The 16321-nt window shown below is 48.3% G+C and overlaps 2 protein-coding genes across 5 annotated transcripts in view; both read right to left on the reverse strand.

Moving 5' to 3' along the window:
- The window catches only part of VSTM4 (V-set and transmembrane domain containing 4), a 98929-nt gene extending 95310 nt beyond the window's left edge, over nt 1-3619 (reverse strand). For all 4 annotated transcript variants that reach the window (XR_014307511.1, XR_014307512.1, XM_082718829.1 and 1 more), the window contains exon 1: nt 3509-3619. Coding sequence is in view for 2 of the 4 variants with exons in the window: in XM_082718829.1 (XP_082574955.1) it covers nt 3509-3563 (55 nt within the window). In the remaining 2 variants the exon portion in view is untranslated. The remainder of the gene's footprint in view (nt 1-3508) is intronic.
- TMEM273 (transmembrane protein 273) overlaps nt 1-16321 on the reverse strand; it is an 84292-nt gene that overhangs the window by 11965 nt on the left and 56006 nt on the right. The gene's annotated exons all lie outside the window — the stretch shown is intronic.

The raw sequence follows: 16321 nt of genomic DNA on the forward strand, positions 1-16321 counted from the left end.
AAGGAAGGTAGTGCACGGCAGAGGGAGAAAGCACAGCGTCATCTGGTGAAGGGCACTACGCAATAGCCCAGAAAGCCACCGAGCCTGCTGGTAGATCTCAGGAGGGAACTTTCTACTCCAATAAGGACCCCTCTGAGGCCAGTTCTTAAAGGAGGAATACGACAACATGGGCAGGGAAGAGGCTGAATGAAACAGAGCAAACGGGATTCTGGCCACAAAGATCCTTCCCCCAAGTGGGCTGGGCACTGGGATTCTCACGGCCCAGCCTTTCGCAGAGGCTTAATGGGGCTGGGCAGAGAGCTGGGGGTTGGCTGGGGTTCAGCCAACCCCAGCTGGGAGAGCTGGGGTTCAATAGAGCAGGGCTGGAAACTTGGTGCTATTAGGTGTGAGGCCCTAAGAACCTCAGTTTCCTCCTCTGAAAATCTAGAAAATGAAGCCTGGCAAGGTGAGTGTCAGCTCCAATGAGGAAACACCTTCAAATACTAATACTCGTCTTAAGCTCTGAAAGCCAGGCAGGAGAAGGCAACAGAGAGCGACACGTGGCGACCTGTGAGCAAGGCGGGCTTCCAGGGTGTGTGAGATCCACAGTCATCCGGGACCCTGCACTGGCAGGGGCCCACTGCTGGGTTCCATCTCTGTTGTCACTCTCTAGAAGTTTTGAATCAGGGACCGCGCATTTTCACGTTGCACTGAATTCCACAATCTAAGAATTAAATTCCTGCAGAGAGGATTATTGGGGTCTAACCCTCTTGCTCCCTTTTGTATACTGTCGTGAGAAGGACTAATGCAGCGCTGAAAACAGCTTAAAAGTACATCCCTCCAACAAACAGTATACAACCTACTCATCTAGTATAAAGCCTGGGCCTCTCCCTCCAGCCCTGGCCACGCAGTGGAGGAGGGCAATTTCCAGCTGCAGGGAATTGTAGGACTTCTAACAGAAACAAGGCACCCACATGGCCTGGGACCCAGACAGGGGTAGGGCCACCAGCGATGTGTTGGTGACTCTGTGCCCTGCGCTCCTTCTCTGTCCTGGAGAAACGGCTCCCACTCGCTCAGATCATTCCTCTCGCTGCTGCCCTGAATTTTATGCCTTTAACTCCAACTCAGCCTTCAGGGCCCCAGGGTCTCCTTCTTCCCTGACCCCACTCGGCCAGAAGTTTCTGCATTTGGAGCACTGGGTATGGTGCATAAACAATGAATTTTGGAACACTGAAAAAAAATTTAAAACAAACAAACAAACAAACAAAAATAATGCAAACAGTAGGTACCAATCAGCAGCAAAAATCTCATTCTTATCAAAAAGATAGCCTGAACTCCTGGCAAATAGATCTTTGAAAGAAATACAATTGTATTATTTAAAAGCGCATGGCACTGGGAGCCTGTACATATCATGCACCAAGCAGAGGTGCTACCAGACCTAGCGTATGGGCTGTGGCACTCACATTAACCCATCACCTGAAAATAGCTGTCATCCGGGACAAACACAGGACCCTGACCAATGACAAAAGCTACCATGAGCTGCGTGTGAACTCCAGGTCAGGCGTTGTTCCAAACACTTTAGGTTTATCTGGCCGATTGATCCTTATATCATGTTTATCCTCATTTTCTGAAGACACTAAGCCCACTGGTCAAGCACACAGAACTCAGCAGAGCTGGAATTTGAACACAGGCCATCTGGCTTCAAAGCAATTCTCAACCACCACTCCGGACCACAGCTTGGCCTTTAGGAAATATTTTGCCCCTCCGTTTCCTTTCCTGTAAAATGAGGGGTTGGACCAGGTGATGGCTAAGGCCCCCCTTTGCCCCCAAAACAAGAAGTAGGAAAGTGCAGCGGCTAAGAGTCGGGACCTATGTGTAAGGCGGCTCTCTGCCAGGTCCACCGTGGGGGTTCGTGGCCAGGGGTCGTGGGCAAATGCTCAGCAGGGGGAGGCACTCAGCCTGTGCCACACAAGCAGGACTGTCGTGATGAGCTACCACATGGCCTTGGACACAGCCAGGGCAGATTCTAAAGGACCCCAAACCGCAGCTCTCAAGCCTCTTGACGTCTCCTGAAAACATAAAAATGTCCTTGACTACCCCACCACCCCGCAAAGTCACTCTCTGGGGATGCCCTCCTTGATAACACCTGTGATCAAGGTGGTCGGGGAACCTGGAGGGGTGAGATTGGGGACCGTGGGCCTCCTGTTTGCTGCTGGCTACTCCACCAGAGCTGTTCTGGTCCAACCACCCCAATCAACGCCCGTCAAACCTCCAGTCACAGCTGGTCAAGACAACGACAAGGATGACAAAAGCATTTCCCACAGCACCAATTTCAGATTCCCCAGAAAACCGGGCTGCTCTGGACGCCAGGGGTCGACGGGTGAATTTCTGCTCACTGTGATCCAAGTTCTTCCTGCTCAGACTCTGACCTATGCTGGGTCAGATGCCAGCTCCTCCACTTGGTAGCTGTGTCACCCTTGGAAAATAACTTAATTCTGAGCATCAGCTTCCTTATTGACAAAACACACCTTCGACGGAATGAGCAAAGGCTCCCGGGGTTCAAATCCCTGCTCCACAACTCAAAAGACCTGTAACTTAAGCCAAGCCGATTTCTGGGCCTGGGTCTCAGTTCCCTCATTTATAAAATGGGCATACTAACAGCATCTCCTTCAGATTACTGGCAAATTGAGTTAATGTTTTCAAAGCAGCTGGATATATATATTTGATTTTTGTCGTGATTAATTTAAAGTGCTGCTGTGATTAAATGAGATCATGTGTAGCAGGACACCTGGCACCCAACAGGCACCCAGAAAATGTAAGAGCCATCGAAACAGTCATTGTTAACTATTATTCTAGCCAACGTGGACTTTCCAGCTCCGAAGCAGGCGGGCAGGGCTCGGGGAATCAACTTAGAAACGAGAGCAGCAACCCCAAGAGAGCCGGCAGTGCAGGTAGGGGCTTTCCTAAAGCAGGGTGCTCCGGGAAAGGGTCCCACTTCTTCCAGGCGCCGACACGGTGTCTCGCTCGGCCTGCTCTCACAAGCCGCGCGCGGACAAGCCCCGCGTTGCCGGGGCCCATCCAGCCCCTCCAAAAACTCTCCGCAGAAGTAGAGGAAAGTTGCTGCTAGTCCAACCTGCCAACTCTTGTTGGTCCTGGCTGTCCTGGAGAAAGCAAGCAAGCAAACTAACAGCTAGGGCCGGCGCGCCCCTGGTTCAGTCTAGCCCCCTAAGGCCCGGCCCCGGGAGGGCGCGGGGGCTGTGGCGAGTGCCCGCGTAGCCCCGGGGCCCTGGCGGAGGCAGGAAGGGGCCCCGCACGGCGGCCGCTGGGAGCCGGGAAGACGCCGCCGCGCTCCGCGGGGCTGGCGCGGCTACAGCTACCCGCGGAACCCTGGCCCCGCCGGGCGCGGACGGGGAGGGGGCGGCCTGGGAGGCGGCAGGGCCTCCCCGCCAGGCCCCCGGCCCAGAGCTCCGGCCTCCCCGGCGCGGGCTGCCCTCGCCCCACCCGCGCGCCCCGGCCCCGCCGCGCTTACCCGGGGCCGGAGCCCGCGCCAGCAGCACGGCCGCCGCCAGCGCCAGGAGCCGCATCTCCCCGCCGCCGCCCGGCGCTGTGACGCCCCAGCAGCGCCGCCGCCCGCCCGGCCCCGCCGCTAGCCCGCCCCGTGCCGCGCCCGCCCCCGGCCCGGGCCCCGGCCCGCCCCTCCCGCTGGCCCCCGGCTGTTGGGTGCCGCGTGACACAGGGGGCCAGGAGGGCCCCCCTGCCACCGGCTTGCCCAGCGACCTGTGGCCGGCTCCTTGTCGCCACCCCCACTTCACAGATGAGAAAACTGAGGTTCTGAGACGGGATCGCTGGACCCGGGAAGGCACAGATGGAGTGGGCTTCGCGGCCCCTTTGCATCACCCACGGTTATTGCTACGGGGAAAGATGCTTGGAGTTAGGGGCTGTTGGGACGGGGGGTGGGGGGTTGCGGCCACCAAATGAGATGGCTGCTGGAACCTGAGGCTAACCGGATTCCCAGCGTCTCTCCACAGCGAGTCAAGGAGCAGCTGAGGGAGGAAAAAGCCCTCTTCAGCTGCCCTGAACTGGGTGTGGGGGGTGTCAGGAATGAGCTGGAAAATCCTGGAGAACTGAGAGGGTCCACAACAGGTAAGTTCAGAGTGTGTGTGGACACTGTTAAAACCAATGACCACTCAGAGTCCACTCAGCCACAGCCTGGGCTAAGTACTTTTTTTTTTTTTTAAGATTTTATTTATTTTATTTGACAGAGAGAGAAATCACAAGTAGGCAAAGAGGCAGGCAGAGACAGAGGGGGAAGCAGGCTCCCTGCTGAGCAGAGAGCCCGATGTGGGGCTCGATCCCAGGACACTGAGATGGTGACCTGAGCCAAAGGCAGCGGCTTAATCCACTGAGCCACCCAGGAGCCCCTGGGCTAAGTACTTAGTGCCATGTTACTGAATCCTGGCACTGTAAGACCCGGGGACAGTTCCTTAATCTCCATGCCTCCATTTGTTCCATCTGTGCAGTGGGGAAATAGGCACATCCATCATGGGGTGTTTGATATCAAGTGAGACAGCTCCAGTTAAGGCACAGCCCCTGGCCCCTGGCCCATGAATGTCAGTTATCACTGCAATTGTCATTATAGATAACGAAGCTGAGTCAGAAAGACGAAAGAGCTGACTCAGTCACACAGCGAGGGAGTGGGGACAAGGTCCCTCAGCCCAGGTCACTCTGAGCCAATACCAGTCTCCTCGCCGTGGTTCTAAACTTGGGGTCTGAGCCCAACTGGTATGTTTAGTCCAGTATCTCTAGAGCAAGAACAGTATATATTAGCTATGTTCTCTATGTGTCTGTCAAGGGCGGTCTTTGTGGGGAAAAGGCGAGTCCTGCTTGGCAGTGGACCCCTACAGAAGAACAGGGTCCCCACTCCTTCCCTGTAAGGACAGAAGAGGGATGGGGAAAGTGTGGAGAGAGAGGTGGTGGTGCCCCCTGGTGCTGAGCCACAAGGCCTGTCCCAGAGGGACCATCCACAGCCCCAGTGGGTACAAGACCAGTGGGTACAAGCCTTTGTGATCTTTCCAAATCCCAGACACTTCATGGGGCTCCTGGTCCCCAAGGACTTTTCTAGCTGGGAGACGGTTCCATAGAGCAGGCCCCTACAGTGACTGGACCCACCGTCAAGGTAGCCAGACTGGAGGGAGCGGCCCCCCACTGCTGAAAAAATGTCCCAAGCAGTCGGTGGTAAGCTGGCTGCAAGGTCTCTGGGTCTGAAGCCAAGGACAAGAAAGAAGTAAGGACGAGAACTCTGTGTCCAACTGGATCCATCACCCCAGGCAAATATTCCTAGGAGGCTTCCAGACCAGAGCTTGGAAACCGTAAGTAAATAAGCCTCGTTCCCCCTCCCTGTGAGGTCCCAGGCTCCATTTTTCAGATTAGTAAACTCAGGCTCAAAAAGAGGACTGCAGACCTGCCCAGGGCTTTGTGGGCCTCCAAGTGTCTGACATGCGACCCTGCCTTTGTGTCGGAGGAAGAGTGTTGGCTCTGAAAGCCAACCAGCACCTGACCCTGGGTGACAATGTGGGGTCCTTTGGCGATGTAATATCTCTGCGCTTTACTTTCCAGATGAAGGCGACGTATGTAAAATGGCATGTCCACGTGACCGTCCAGGATGTGGACAGTGAGCTAAGGGGGTGGCAGGACTGCTTGGTGTCTGCTGTGACCTCCCTTCATACTTCGTGCTTGCAATTTACTCTTCTAGTCAGTGGAAAGTAGAAGGAGCCCCTTATACATGTTGGTCACACTTGAAGGAGTCAATTCCTGCTTTGATTATTGGATCTTTTCTAAATATCAGTCTCTCCCCAAAGGATTGAGTGGATATTCAACCCAGCATTAGACTTAAGTGCCCACTCTTCGCTTTGCTTTCTCTGGTGCTATGCTGGAGATTTGGGGCTGGAAAGTGCTTTTTGTGTGCTACTGTGATATGTGACATTGTTCTGTTTTCAACCGTGTACTCTCTTAGTACTTTTCAGTTTCCCAAATAATCTACCAGACCATCTTGGTAAGATCTGTGCTGCATGGCACAGGAATGGGAAAATACACCCATTTCCCATGGGAGAAGCAATCAGCGATCTGGAGGAGACTAGATATTTCAGTTGGCTCTGGACCACAGTAGCAAAGGCCCTCACCCTGCCACCTGCCTACTCCCTCACCAGCTTAAGATGTGAAAATCCTCCACTGACGTATTTGTCCATCCCCTGACTCTATCAGGTCTGACTTAGAATTAGAAGAATAATACTGTTTTGAATTAGAAGAATTAATACTGCAAGCCAATTATTTTTTTAATTGCCTCTTTTGAGAATCCCTATCTGGAGTTTCCAGATGAGGATCCAGACTATTCTAAAGTGGATACAGGTCCCTGTGGACACTGAGCGATGTGGAAGCCCTCCTCAGCTAATCTGGATTCTATCAGTCACCGCCAAAAGAATCTTAGAAATCCAAATTCCCTCAAAATATCTGGTCTCTCTTCTTTCCTTACACAGTCGTCTGCTAAAACCTGGGTCTGAGATGAGAGTATGTATGGCATGGTTCAAGAATTAGCTTGATTTCGTGTACAGCAACTATATCCCTAAATTAAAGCACCAAGGAAAAGTAAGCACCCCCTTCTATGGTGTTGGGCAGATTTCTGGGTTGCTTTTTCAGTCTGGGATTATATGAGTAATTTTTGAGATTTCCTCCTTATGGCTTGCCAGCATTTCACCCCCAAAAGCAGTCAGTTGCACACTTGAACTATCATAGGGAGGGAATGAACAAGGAGTGGATTTTGGATTAAAAGGGTTTTAGCTCTAACTGATGGGGTTGGGGGAAGGGTATGAAAGAAGAGATCATGGTTACAGGGGGTGCGTCCATCCAAGCAGAAGGAAAAGCCATGAACTAGCAATGGTGGAACTTCCACGAACCCTGCAGCATTTTGTCGCCTTTGAGACTTGGAAAGGGCTGTGAGGCGCACTGGGTATTTATTCCCTAAAGGGAAGGAATGTGAGGTTGTAAGCCTGACAGTAGATCTATATAGAAAGAGCTTCTGCAAACCAATCTCACTGGTGACCCTGATAAACTGGGATCATTCCATGACTTTAGCATTGACTGTGAGCTTTGTACTAGGGACTCTGCAAGCTGGCTGGATGCAGAGAGAAGCGGACCCAGATTCTAGAAGGCTCCAGAAGGAAAGAACTGGAATGAGGGAGGGATAAAGAACTAGATGTGTTATCTATATCTCTGACCACAATAGAGACTTTGCCCACTTCCTCTTCCTATCTGCTGGAAACAGGAAACATTCACATGAAGGTAGCCCTTGAACTGAACTTGGAAGGACACTGGGAGAGTCCTCCAAGAAGGGGGTGAGGGGCTTGTTCCAGGTGAGGGAGCAATGTGTGTCAAAGCACAGAGGCTAAAGGACACAGGACTTTCAAAGTTCATAGATGGTTTCTGGGGACCTAGAAAAGCAGTTGTGTCTGGGAAGTGAGATGTAGACCCAGGAGTTTGAACTTCAAATCAATAGTGGTGGTTCCCAATGAAGGAGAGGAGATGTCACAAGGGTCCCCTTGGAACCACAGAGCAAGGGACTGCTAGGGAAGAGCACGTTTGGAGGAAGGGGCTATATGGAGCCTAATATGTCCAATACCACTGATAGGAGATCCATGAGAAATACTGAATTCTAGGATCTCTAACTCACAATGAAAGTAGAAGCAGGGAAAGACAACTGATTCATCCTCGAGCCTACACGGGATGTCTTGGGATTAAATGCCACTGCCAAAGGGTTAGTTCTCTGAGATAAGGGGAGCTCCGAGTATTGAGCTCTTAGAAATGCAGTCCTGTGCAGTGCACAACACGTGGTAAGTCATTGATCATTATTTCAGGGGTGCACCAGGCCTCTTTTCCCGGCTTGTAGATGGCCTGTGTCTTCCCATGGTGTCCTCTCTCTGTATGTGTGTCTGTGTCCTAACCTCCTCTTCTTACACATATAGGATTGGGACCCACCCTAATGACCTCATTTTAACTTAATTACCTCATAAAGACCCTATCTCCAAATACAGTCAATTTCTAAGGTATTGGGGTTTCGGACATCGATATACAAATTTTGAGGACCACAGTTTGGCTCCTAACATAAAGGAAGGAGAGAGGGAGAGGGGAGATAGGAAGGGCAGGTGATTTTTTTGAGAGAGCCGCCAAACAGGAAGCTAATAGGAGAGCTGGCAAAGAGAGATGGGGGGAAGCCAGCAGATTGTGCTGTGGTCTCCCACCATCAGGCCCAGTCTCTGAGAGTCTGATAGTCTCGACTATCAGAGAGAGGCAACTAATCCCAAAACAAAAGGCAACAGGAGAATCAAGAAAAATCTCTAATCTTCTCATGCTGACCTGGAATTAACAAAGAGTAGTTCCGGAAGAGATATCTCTTTGGCACGTCCCGGTGTTTGTAAATAACAGGCTTTACTGGGCCAGGGGGATCTGGAGTGGGGAGCAGCTTTCATGCCAGAACCCTGCCAAGAGGTCTCCACCGAGCCCCTGAGCCTTCTGTCATACCCCACAGTGTTCACACCAGTCCCGCTCTTCCTGCTGCGTTGGCACTATGCCCCCTCGTGCTTTGGACTGGCCAATGAAAGAAGTCTCAGTGGAGCTTAGTAGAGCCTGTCCTAAGGGACATGACCTGTGGCTCCAGTCACTGGGCAGTGTGACCCCCCAGGAGTGCTTTGGGCATGTGTGGGGCATTTTTGACTGTTACAACAATCTTGGGGTACGGCCACAACTGACATCAGGGAACTGGGCTCTGATACAATGCCTTAAAGGGTAATAGGCCATCCTGCACCCAGGTACCAGTCTGCACAAAATACTAGTGGTATCCTCGCCAAGAGATTGAGAGACAAGGGGAAAGGAAGTTGCTGATACAGTACTCTGGGGCAATCGATGCCTTCTGGGATTTTGTGAGAGGGAGGTTGACAAGATCCAGAATCCTGTCCAAATACAAAATGGCCATTGATTGTCTTATGCCAACTCCAGGACAGCATGCTCTTCGGCACCCACCTTGCATGCAGCTCTCAGGTTAGGCATCTGTCAGCCCAGACTCCCACCGCCAGCCTGGCTTTGCCCTCACACCTACTCTGCCTCTGCAGAGGGAGGCTACATCCCTTGGGAGTCAGCAGGGCTGGCTAAGTGCCGCTCTTAGCTACCCTCGACCTTGACGGAGAACAAACCAGGAAAATCAGATTCAGATTGCTCATGTTCCTCCCAAACACTGGCTCACTCAGAGCACCAGGGTTAAACAAGGGGGAAACCGGGCGGGCAGCTACAGGAGGAGCCCAGGCAACTGCTGGACAGAAAGCTCTGGTCTCCATCTCAGGTAAGCCAGGTTGCTTGGCTCAGGTTTCCCGGCTGGAGGAGGGTAGGATACAAGGAGCTAGTTCTTTGTGCAGCAACTGTGGTAACTTGCCGAGGCAGAGAAAGCTGAGGCTACCCAGTGAGCGAGAAGACAGCCCATCTTTCCCGCCCTTTTACTCCCCTACCTGCACATATACATGTACCCCATCCCACACATGGATGGATGGGGGCTGAGAACTCTCCAGAGTACATGCCCCTCTTCCTGGCCCCCAGTCCGCAGCAGGTGAGGGCCAACATCTGGCCCCACTCCTCTTCCACAGTTCCACCCAACTGCATTTCCATGCCCTCAGGAAGTTTCTCTGACCCTGTAGCAAACTGACGAATCACTTCATGCTGTTTTTGTCTTACTATGTGAGCTTTGCAAGGATATTTTTATTGTAGTACAGAAGGAAAAATTTTAAGTCGATGAATGACTCTGATGATGAAATTGCTGACTCGTTAACCAGCCTCTCAGAAGAGCTTGTGGGGACAAGTGGTGAGGTCTCGGGGTGGGGGGACCCTCTTTCTCTGTTCATGAGGATAGCCTTTGTTCTAGAAATGCAGAGTCCCAGTCTTAGCTTAACTTGGGATGTCTGGAATAATTGCCCCTCAAGGACACAACTGGACTTTCAAGATTCTCAGCATATCCAAGTCCTCATTGTCCCTGTGCTCAGCTCCTTTGCTGGGCATCCATCACCTCCTCCAGGAAGCTCTCCAAGCCCCCAAAGTCTGTTGGGTCTTCTCTTCCAAGCCCCTATGGTTTCCTATACAAACCTCTATGTGCAACATCATTAATACTTAAGTGAATGTCCCTGTTTGATCCCCAAGGCCAGACACTGGTTCTCAGTCATCTCTACATCCCTGTTGCTTGAGCCCAGCTCGGGGGCCTGAGTGGGAGTAACCGGTGAATGTCTATGGAATGAAGGACATTCTACATGAGTGCTCTCTGGTTTTTCTCCTGGGAAAAACATGAGCAACCCCAGGGCTTTTACTGTCATTGAATTCTTGAAATTTTAGGAAGATCTATAAAAATTTTAAAGCATGTGGATAATCTGGGTACCTTATAAACCCCGGGTGGCACATGAGTCTTACGCCCTAGTTCGCATTAGGCTGGCAATCAGGACCACCTCAAGTGGATGAGTTTATGTATCCATAGTGTCCACACTGGGAGACCATGTCATCTCTGCCCATGACAGTGAGAACCCGTCTCCCACAGAGGAGTCAGCCTCCCATTGAGTCCCATAGGCAAGTGGATTTTACAAACACTCAGCTCAACAGTCACATAAAATCAGTGCTGTTAGTTTGAATTTTTATGGCTGTTGTCACTGTATTTAATTTATAAATGCATGCTTATTTTATACTTGTAAACAACTATAAATCTGAATGTTTACATGAGTGAATTTTTTCAGCGGCCATAATTTAAGCCAACATGGATGTGTAAGAAGGTTCTGTGCTTTGCAAGGAAACTACTCAAGTTGGAGAAAACACTGCAATGGGGCATTCTCACTCCCTTCTCCTAAGACCGAAGGCAGCTCAGTCTGCGGTGCTGGGTGAGCACTGGGAGAGGCGTCAGGAAGGCTGACAGAACCTAATGTTCATGGTTTCCATCCCACCCTGTCCCCTGACCTTCTCTCCAGGTCCTTGTGCTCTGCTCCGAGCCCAGTACAGCAGGGCCCAGGGCTGAGTGGCATGCACCACAGGCTCACACACTCACAAGCTCATACCCACACGCATGTGTGCATGGACACACAGAGTCTGGCTCCTGAGCTCTAGATATAGTATTTTCATAAACTGCTTATTCCATCTTCCCTACAGCTCAGCACACCCAAGACCCCATTTTCCCTGTGCCCAGCCCATCTGCTGGTGGGGCCTCAGCTCCATTACACTGGGTGGGGAAACATTAGAGGCATAGAAGAAAATCAGAGAAAACACACTGGGCTCTCTTAATTCCCACACCACTGTGCACTCATGCACCAGATTCATTCTGCCAAACCCTCTGACAGATGCCCAAAGCCCTCAGAGTCCTAGGGGCTGGTAGGACACTCTGTGTTTGTCCAAAGTCAACTGGTTTTTTCCCAAATGTATTTATGCCTTTCTGGGCATTTAAATCAATAAACCTTGATTAACCACGCATTCTGTGCTTGCTCTTCTAAGGACCTGGGACGCAGAAGGCTCCCTGCTGGAAACATGGACTTTTCTGGCTTCTGCCTTCCTGTCTCTAATTCCTCATCAGCATCTGAATTATTTCCTAGGTCTGCCTAACAATATACTACTTTTCTTAAAATTCTGGAGGCCAGAAGTCTGAGATCAAAGTGCCTGTAGGACCAGTATTTCTGAAACTCTCTGCTTGGCTTCTAGATTACCATCTTCTCCCTGTGTCTTCCTCACATGCTCTTACATCTGTGTTTTAATCTACTCTTTTTAAAAGACAGCAGTCAGATTGGATTAGAACCCACACTTGTAACTTTTACTGTAATTACCTCCTTAAAGACCTTATCTCCAAATAAGGTCACATCATGAGGTTCTGGGGGTTAGGGCTTCAACACATGAAAATGGGTGGTACACAATTCAGCCCATAATAGCATCCATCACTGAGCACCTCAGCGCCGTCTTTGATGGGACCTCCATCCTTTTCCACCAGCCTCTGACCTGGACCCCCTTTGTGATGTCACATTCCACAGTCAATGTATTCCTTAATATCTGCCATTCCTCTCTCTCTACCCTTTTGTCTCCCTTCCCCAACTTCTTTTTCCCTTTGTCCTCTTGCACAGCCTTTGGGTCTCCCTTCAGGGCCCTGTTTGTAGGGCCCTTGATTCCTTTCCCAGCTTCACTGTTTACTCCTTCCTTCAACTGAGCTCCCACCCTGGTTCTCTTTCAAGATCTCCCTCTCACTCAGAGCTTTCATCAACTGCCATAAGTCATAAGGACATACCACAAAAAGAGCTTTGTAACATAACTCAGGGAGTTGGCTGGGTCCTTCTCCATTACAAATTAGTCTTAGAATGAAAGCTAATGTCATTTGCAAGGACCAAGGAGTATGATGTTAGAAGTTGGGGTTCTTCAAGCTTGTAGACCACAAATGTGGACAGGGAGGCCCCCAAGGTCACTTCTCACATGAAGTAATTTTTTTAATTACATTTAAATTCAATCACATTTAATTTAAATGATTAAATGTTTCCTTTTACTACAAAAGCCACACTTCCTCATCTAGAAAACCTTAAAAATGTGCATTACAGAGAAAACAAAATTTATCAATAATTATCAACTAGAGGTAATCACATCGACATTTCACAACACTTAACATTAATATCTGCCTATCTAGTGAATGGAGCATTGTCTATGTTATTTCCTAATTAGCCACACCTAATTCACAAAAAAGCTTTCGATATCCACTTTGTGTCTCAGCCCTTTACCTTTCATGATCTCAAGTTAATTCATTTGCACTTACAAGGTAACTATATTGTCTTCTTCCAAAAATGGAGATTTTTGTCCCTTATTTATGTTTCATGTTTTTATTGACTTTAATTTCCAGGATATTAAATAAAAATTTATATTTTTCTGTTTCCTTGTGCTTTGGTCTCATATCTAAGAGACTATTGCCTGACCCAACATTGTAGAAATTTATACCTTTGTCTTCCTGTAAGAGCTTTATAGTTTTAACTGCTACATTTAGGTCTTTTTCATTTTAATGTTTACATATGGTGTGAGGTAGGGACTCAACTTCACTTTTTTGCATATAGATATCCAGTTGTCCCAGCACTATTTGCTGAAAAGATTCTTTCCCCCATTGAATTATCTTGGCATCCTAGTTGAAAAAATTCTATTAGCTATTATTTTGTTGTTTACAAATGATATTGATGTATTCACTGTTTTAGTGCCGTCTTTGTCAGGCATTGTTACCAGGTTTCCATAAGTGTTATAAAATGAGTTGCATCTTTTTTTATGGTTTGGGAAAACAAAAGGTCTAAAGTGGTTAAACATTTAAAATGTTTGAGGTCCCTTGAATCCCCTGGAGGAGTTCTCCTTACCCACCCTGATACTTACCTTATTTGGTGGCAGTCCCAGGTTTTTACAAAGTGATGAGTTTAAACCACAAATGAATACTGAACTCAGCTGAGTTTAAGCTATACTTTAAGAACAAGTGACTATTTAAGAGTAATTTTATCCTTTCCTCCCCCATACGTGTCAGCTTAAGTTATTCTCTACATTAAAAGTTTGCTTACCCAAGGTTTCTGTCATCTTTCATTTATTCTGAACGCCCATCATTTTCTCCTGATCTCCAGCTGCTGCTACTTAATCTAAAGAAAATACAACCTGTGGAGTTGACATGTTTGCTTTTCTAAATACCTTGCATCTGTCTTTACATTAAAATTTTCTTCTTCATGTGATGGTTACAGCACAGGCTCTGAAACCACACTGCCTAGGGGTGAAACCTGAGTCTGCTGTATACCAGCTGTACAGCCTTGGCAAGATCTTTGTCTACTCACCTATCAAACTAATCATAGTACTCACCTCATTAGATTGTGGAGAGCATTACATGACTTAATATTTACAGGGTTTTTAGAATGATGCTTGACCCTTAAAATATCAAGGCTACACTTGTCTTAAAGGCTGAAATTCCAGACCATAGATGCCATGCCTCATTTTTCTTCACACACTGATTTCTAAATTGAAATGTTCTCACTAGTGCTCTATTATTTCTGGCTTCTACCTGCCTACTGAGCCTCCGTCAAACACCAAATAGCCCTTCTAAGAAGAACGTGACAAAGTTGGGCCATTGTCCTATCCCTTTATTTTTTCAAAGCTCCTCCAGCTCCTTTCATAATTTAGAAAGTCTGTGAATCTGTGGCATCTTAAAATTGGTGATAACATCCTCAATGGGGTTGATGTCCATTCTAAGATGATCTCATGGCTTCCTGTTCCACTGAGGCTGAGAAAATGCATCCCACATGAGACCCACATAAGGCATCATGTTCTTAGCTAATTACATATACGTAGATGACTGCAATTGCCAACCCAAGTAATACTCTTCCAAGCTCCAGCTCCTTCTAACTCCCCTCTGGATGTTTCTATCATAAGCTGAGCTTATTCAAAAGTGGATTCAGCAGTATTCCAGCAAATCTTCTCCTTTGCTATTCCATTATCTGGAAATGGCCCCAACATTCTCCAGCCACTCAGTTGAAAAATTTGGAAGTCATTCTAGATAACTTCTTCTCACCACCCTCATCAAACACTAGCCAAATCTACCATTTCCATCTCTCGAATATCTCAAACTCATCCTGTCTTCAATACTTTGTAACTGCACTCCTTTTTGCCAGCAATGCTCCCTCTCATTCACACTCAACAACCCTGCTCACCGGAGTAATCTTTTGCAAATGCAAACCTGACTTGCTTACAACTCCTCAAGTGTTCTTTGTAGGTTTGGGGGAAAGTGTGGGAATTCAAGTTTTATAATTTTGTCTCCTAAGTCCTACTTGACCTTACTGTCCATCTGAGTGCAACAGAGAACACAATAATGTCCTTGTCAAGGGCACATTTCTTGATATCTATTCAGGATGCAGCCCTCTCTCACCTGTTTCACTGTTCTAGGATTTCCCCATTTTTCTTGCATTCTGTCTCCTCCTTTCTACTGATTCAATCTCATTAGCATGTAAACTTGCTCCCTTCCCTATCTTCATCTTTTTAATTTCCTTTTGTACAGCTACAGCCATGGTTGCTTCCCCTTTTAAACAAACCTTGCCAACAGAGTTGTCTTATGCTTGTTCCCTGTGGTTGGCCTCATGTCCACTATTGGCCTGTGCTCATCTGGCCTCTGCCCCACTCAGCCTGAGACTGCTCCCATCAAAGCCATCAGCAACCTCCACATGCCAGATGAAATGAAAAATGTCTCATCCTCAGCTCACTCCCATATTCTCCCACATTTGACACTGCTCATCCCTCCTCAAAATAATCTTAGTATTTTGTTGACCTTGAAGAAAACTCCTAAGAAAAGCAGCCCCCATGCCATTTCTCTTTCCTTCTCAGGCCACACTCTTTCAGTATAACTCCACCCAGCTCCCTACTTAACCTCAGCCACCCACTGTTGTGGTTTTAAATATGGTACCATCATGTGCTGTTAGCTTTCTAATTTGTTTCTAATCCAGACTGATCTTCTGAGTTCTAAATCATACACCACTTACCACTCAACATTTGTTTTTGGATGTGTCATTCGCATTTAGAATTGACCTAGTCCTAATTGACTTCAACCTCCACCATCCTCGACATGTGCATCCACATGCAAACACTTGTACTCATGTACATACACACACACACACACACACACTCACACACTCACACATGCACTTTCACACACACACACACAGCCAACTTTCCTCTAAAGTTTCCCATATCCGGTAGTGTACCACCACCTACCATTTACTCCTGCTAGGAACCTGCAAGTCTACCTTGACAAACCCATTTCCCCCATCCCACATCCACCCATCCCCAAGTCCCCAAATAGGCCTTGAATACATCCATGCACTCCCTCATGGCTTGTGACAAGCCTTAGGCAAGCATTACATTGTCCCTTGTCTGGACTTCTCCAAGAGCCTCTTAAGCTATCTCCCTACTTATTCTTTTAACTGTACCAGTCCATATTTCACATACAACCAGAATGAGTTTGAAATATGAATCAGATTATGCTACTTCTCTTTTTAAAACCATCTGCAAATAGAATGAGGCCTACACTAAGACAGCACGATTGGGAAAATCCTCTTTGAAAAAGTAACAAAACAAACCTCCAAGATGAGCAAGGGGTCATCCAAAAGAGTGACAGAGAAGGATTTGCACTCCACTTAGAGGAGAGAGTAAGTGCAAAGGCCCTGAGGTATGAGAGCTTGGAACACAGTGAGTGAAACAGCGAATGCTATAAAATGGTGATGGAAAAGTTAGTAAAGTTGGG

Source organism: Mustela nivalis (genome assembly GCF_964662115.1).
Source record: "Mustela nivalis genome assembly, chromosome: 2".
Lineage (NCBI taxonomy): Eukaryota > Metazoa > Chordata > Mammalia > Carnivora > Mustelidae > Mustela > Mustela nivalis.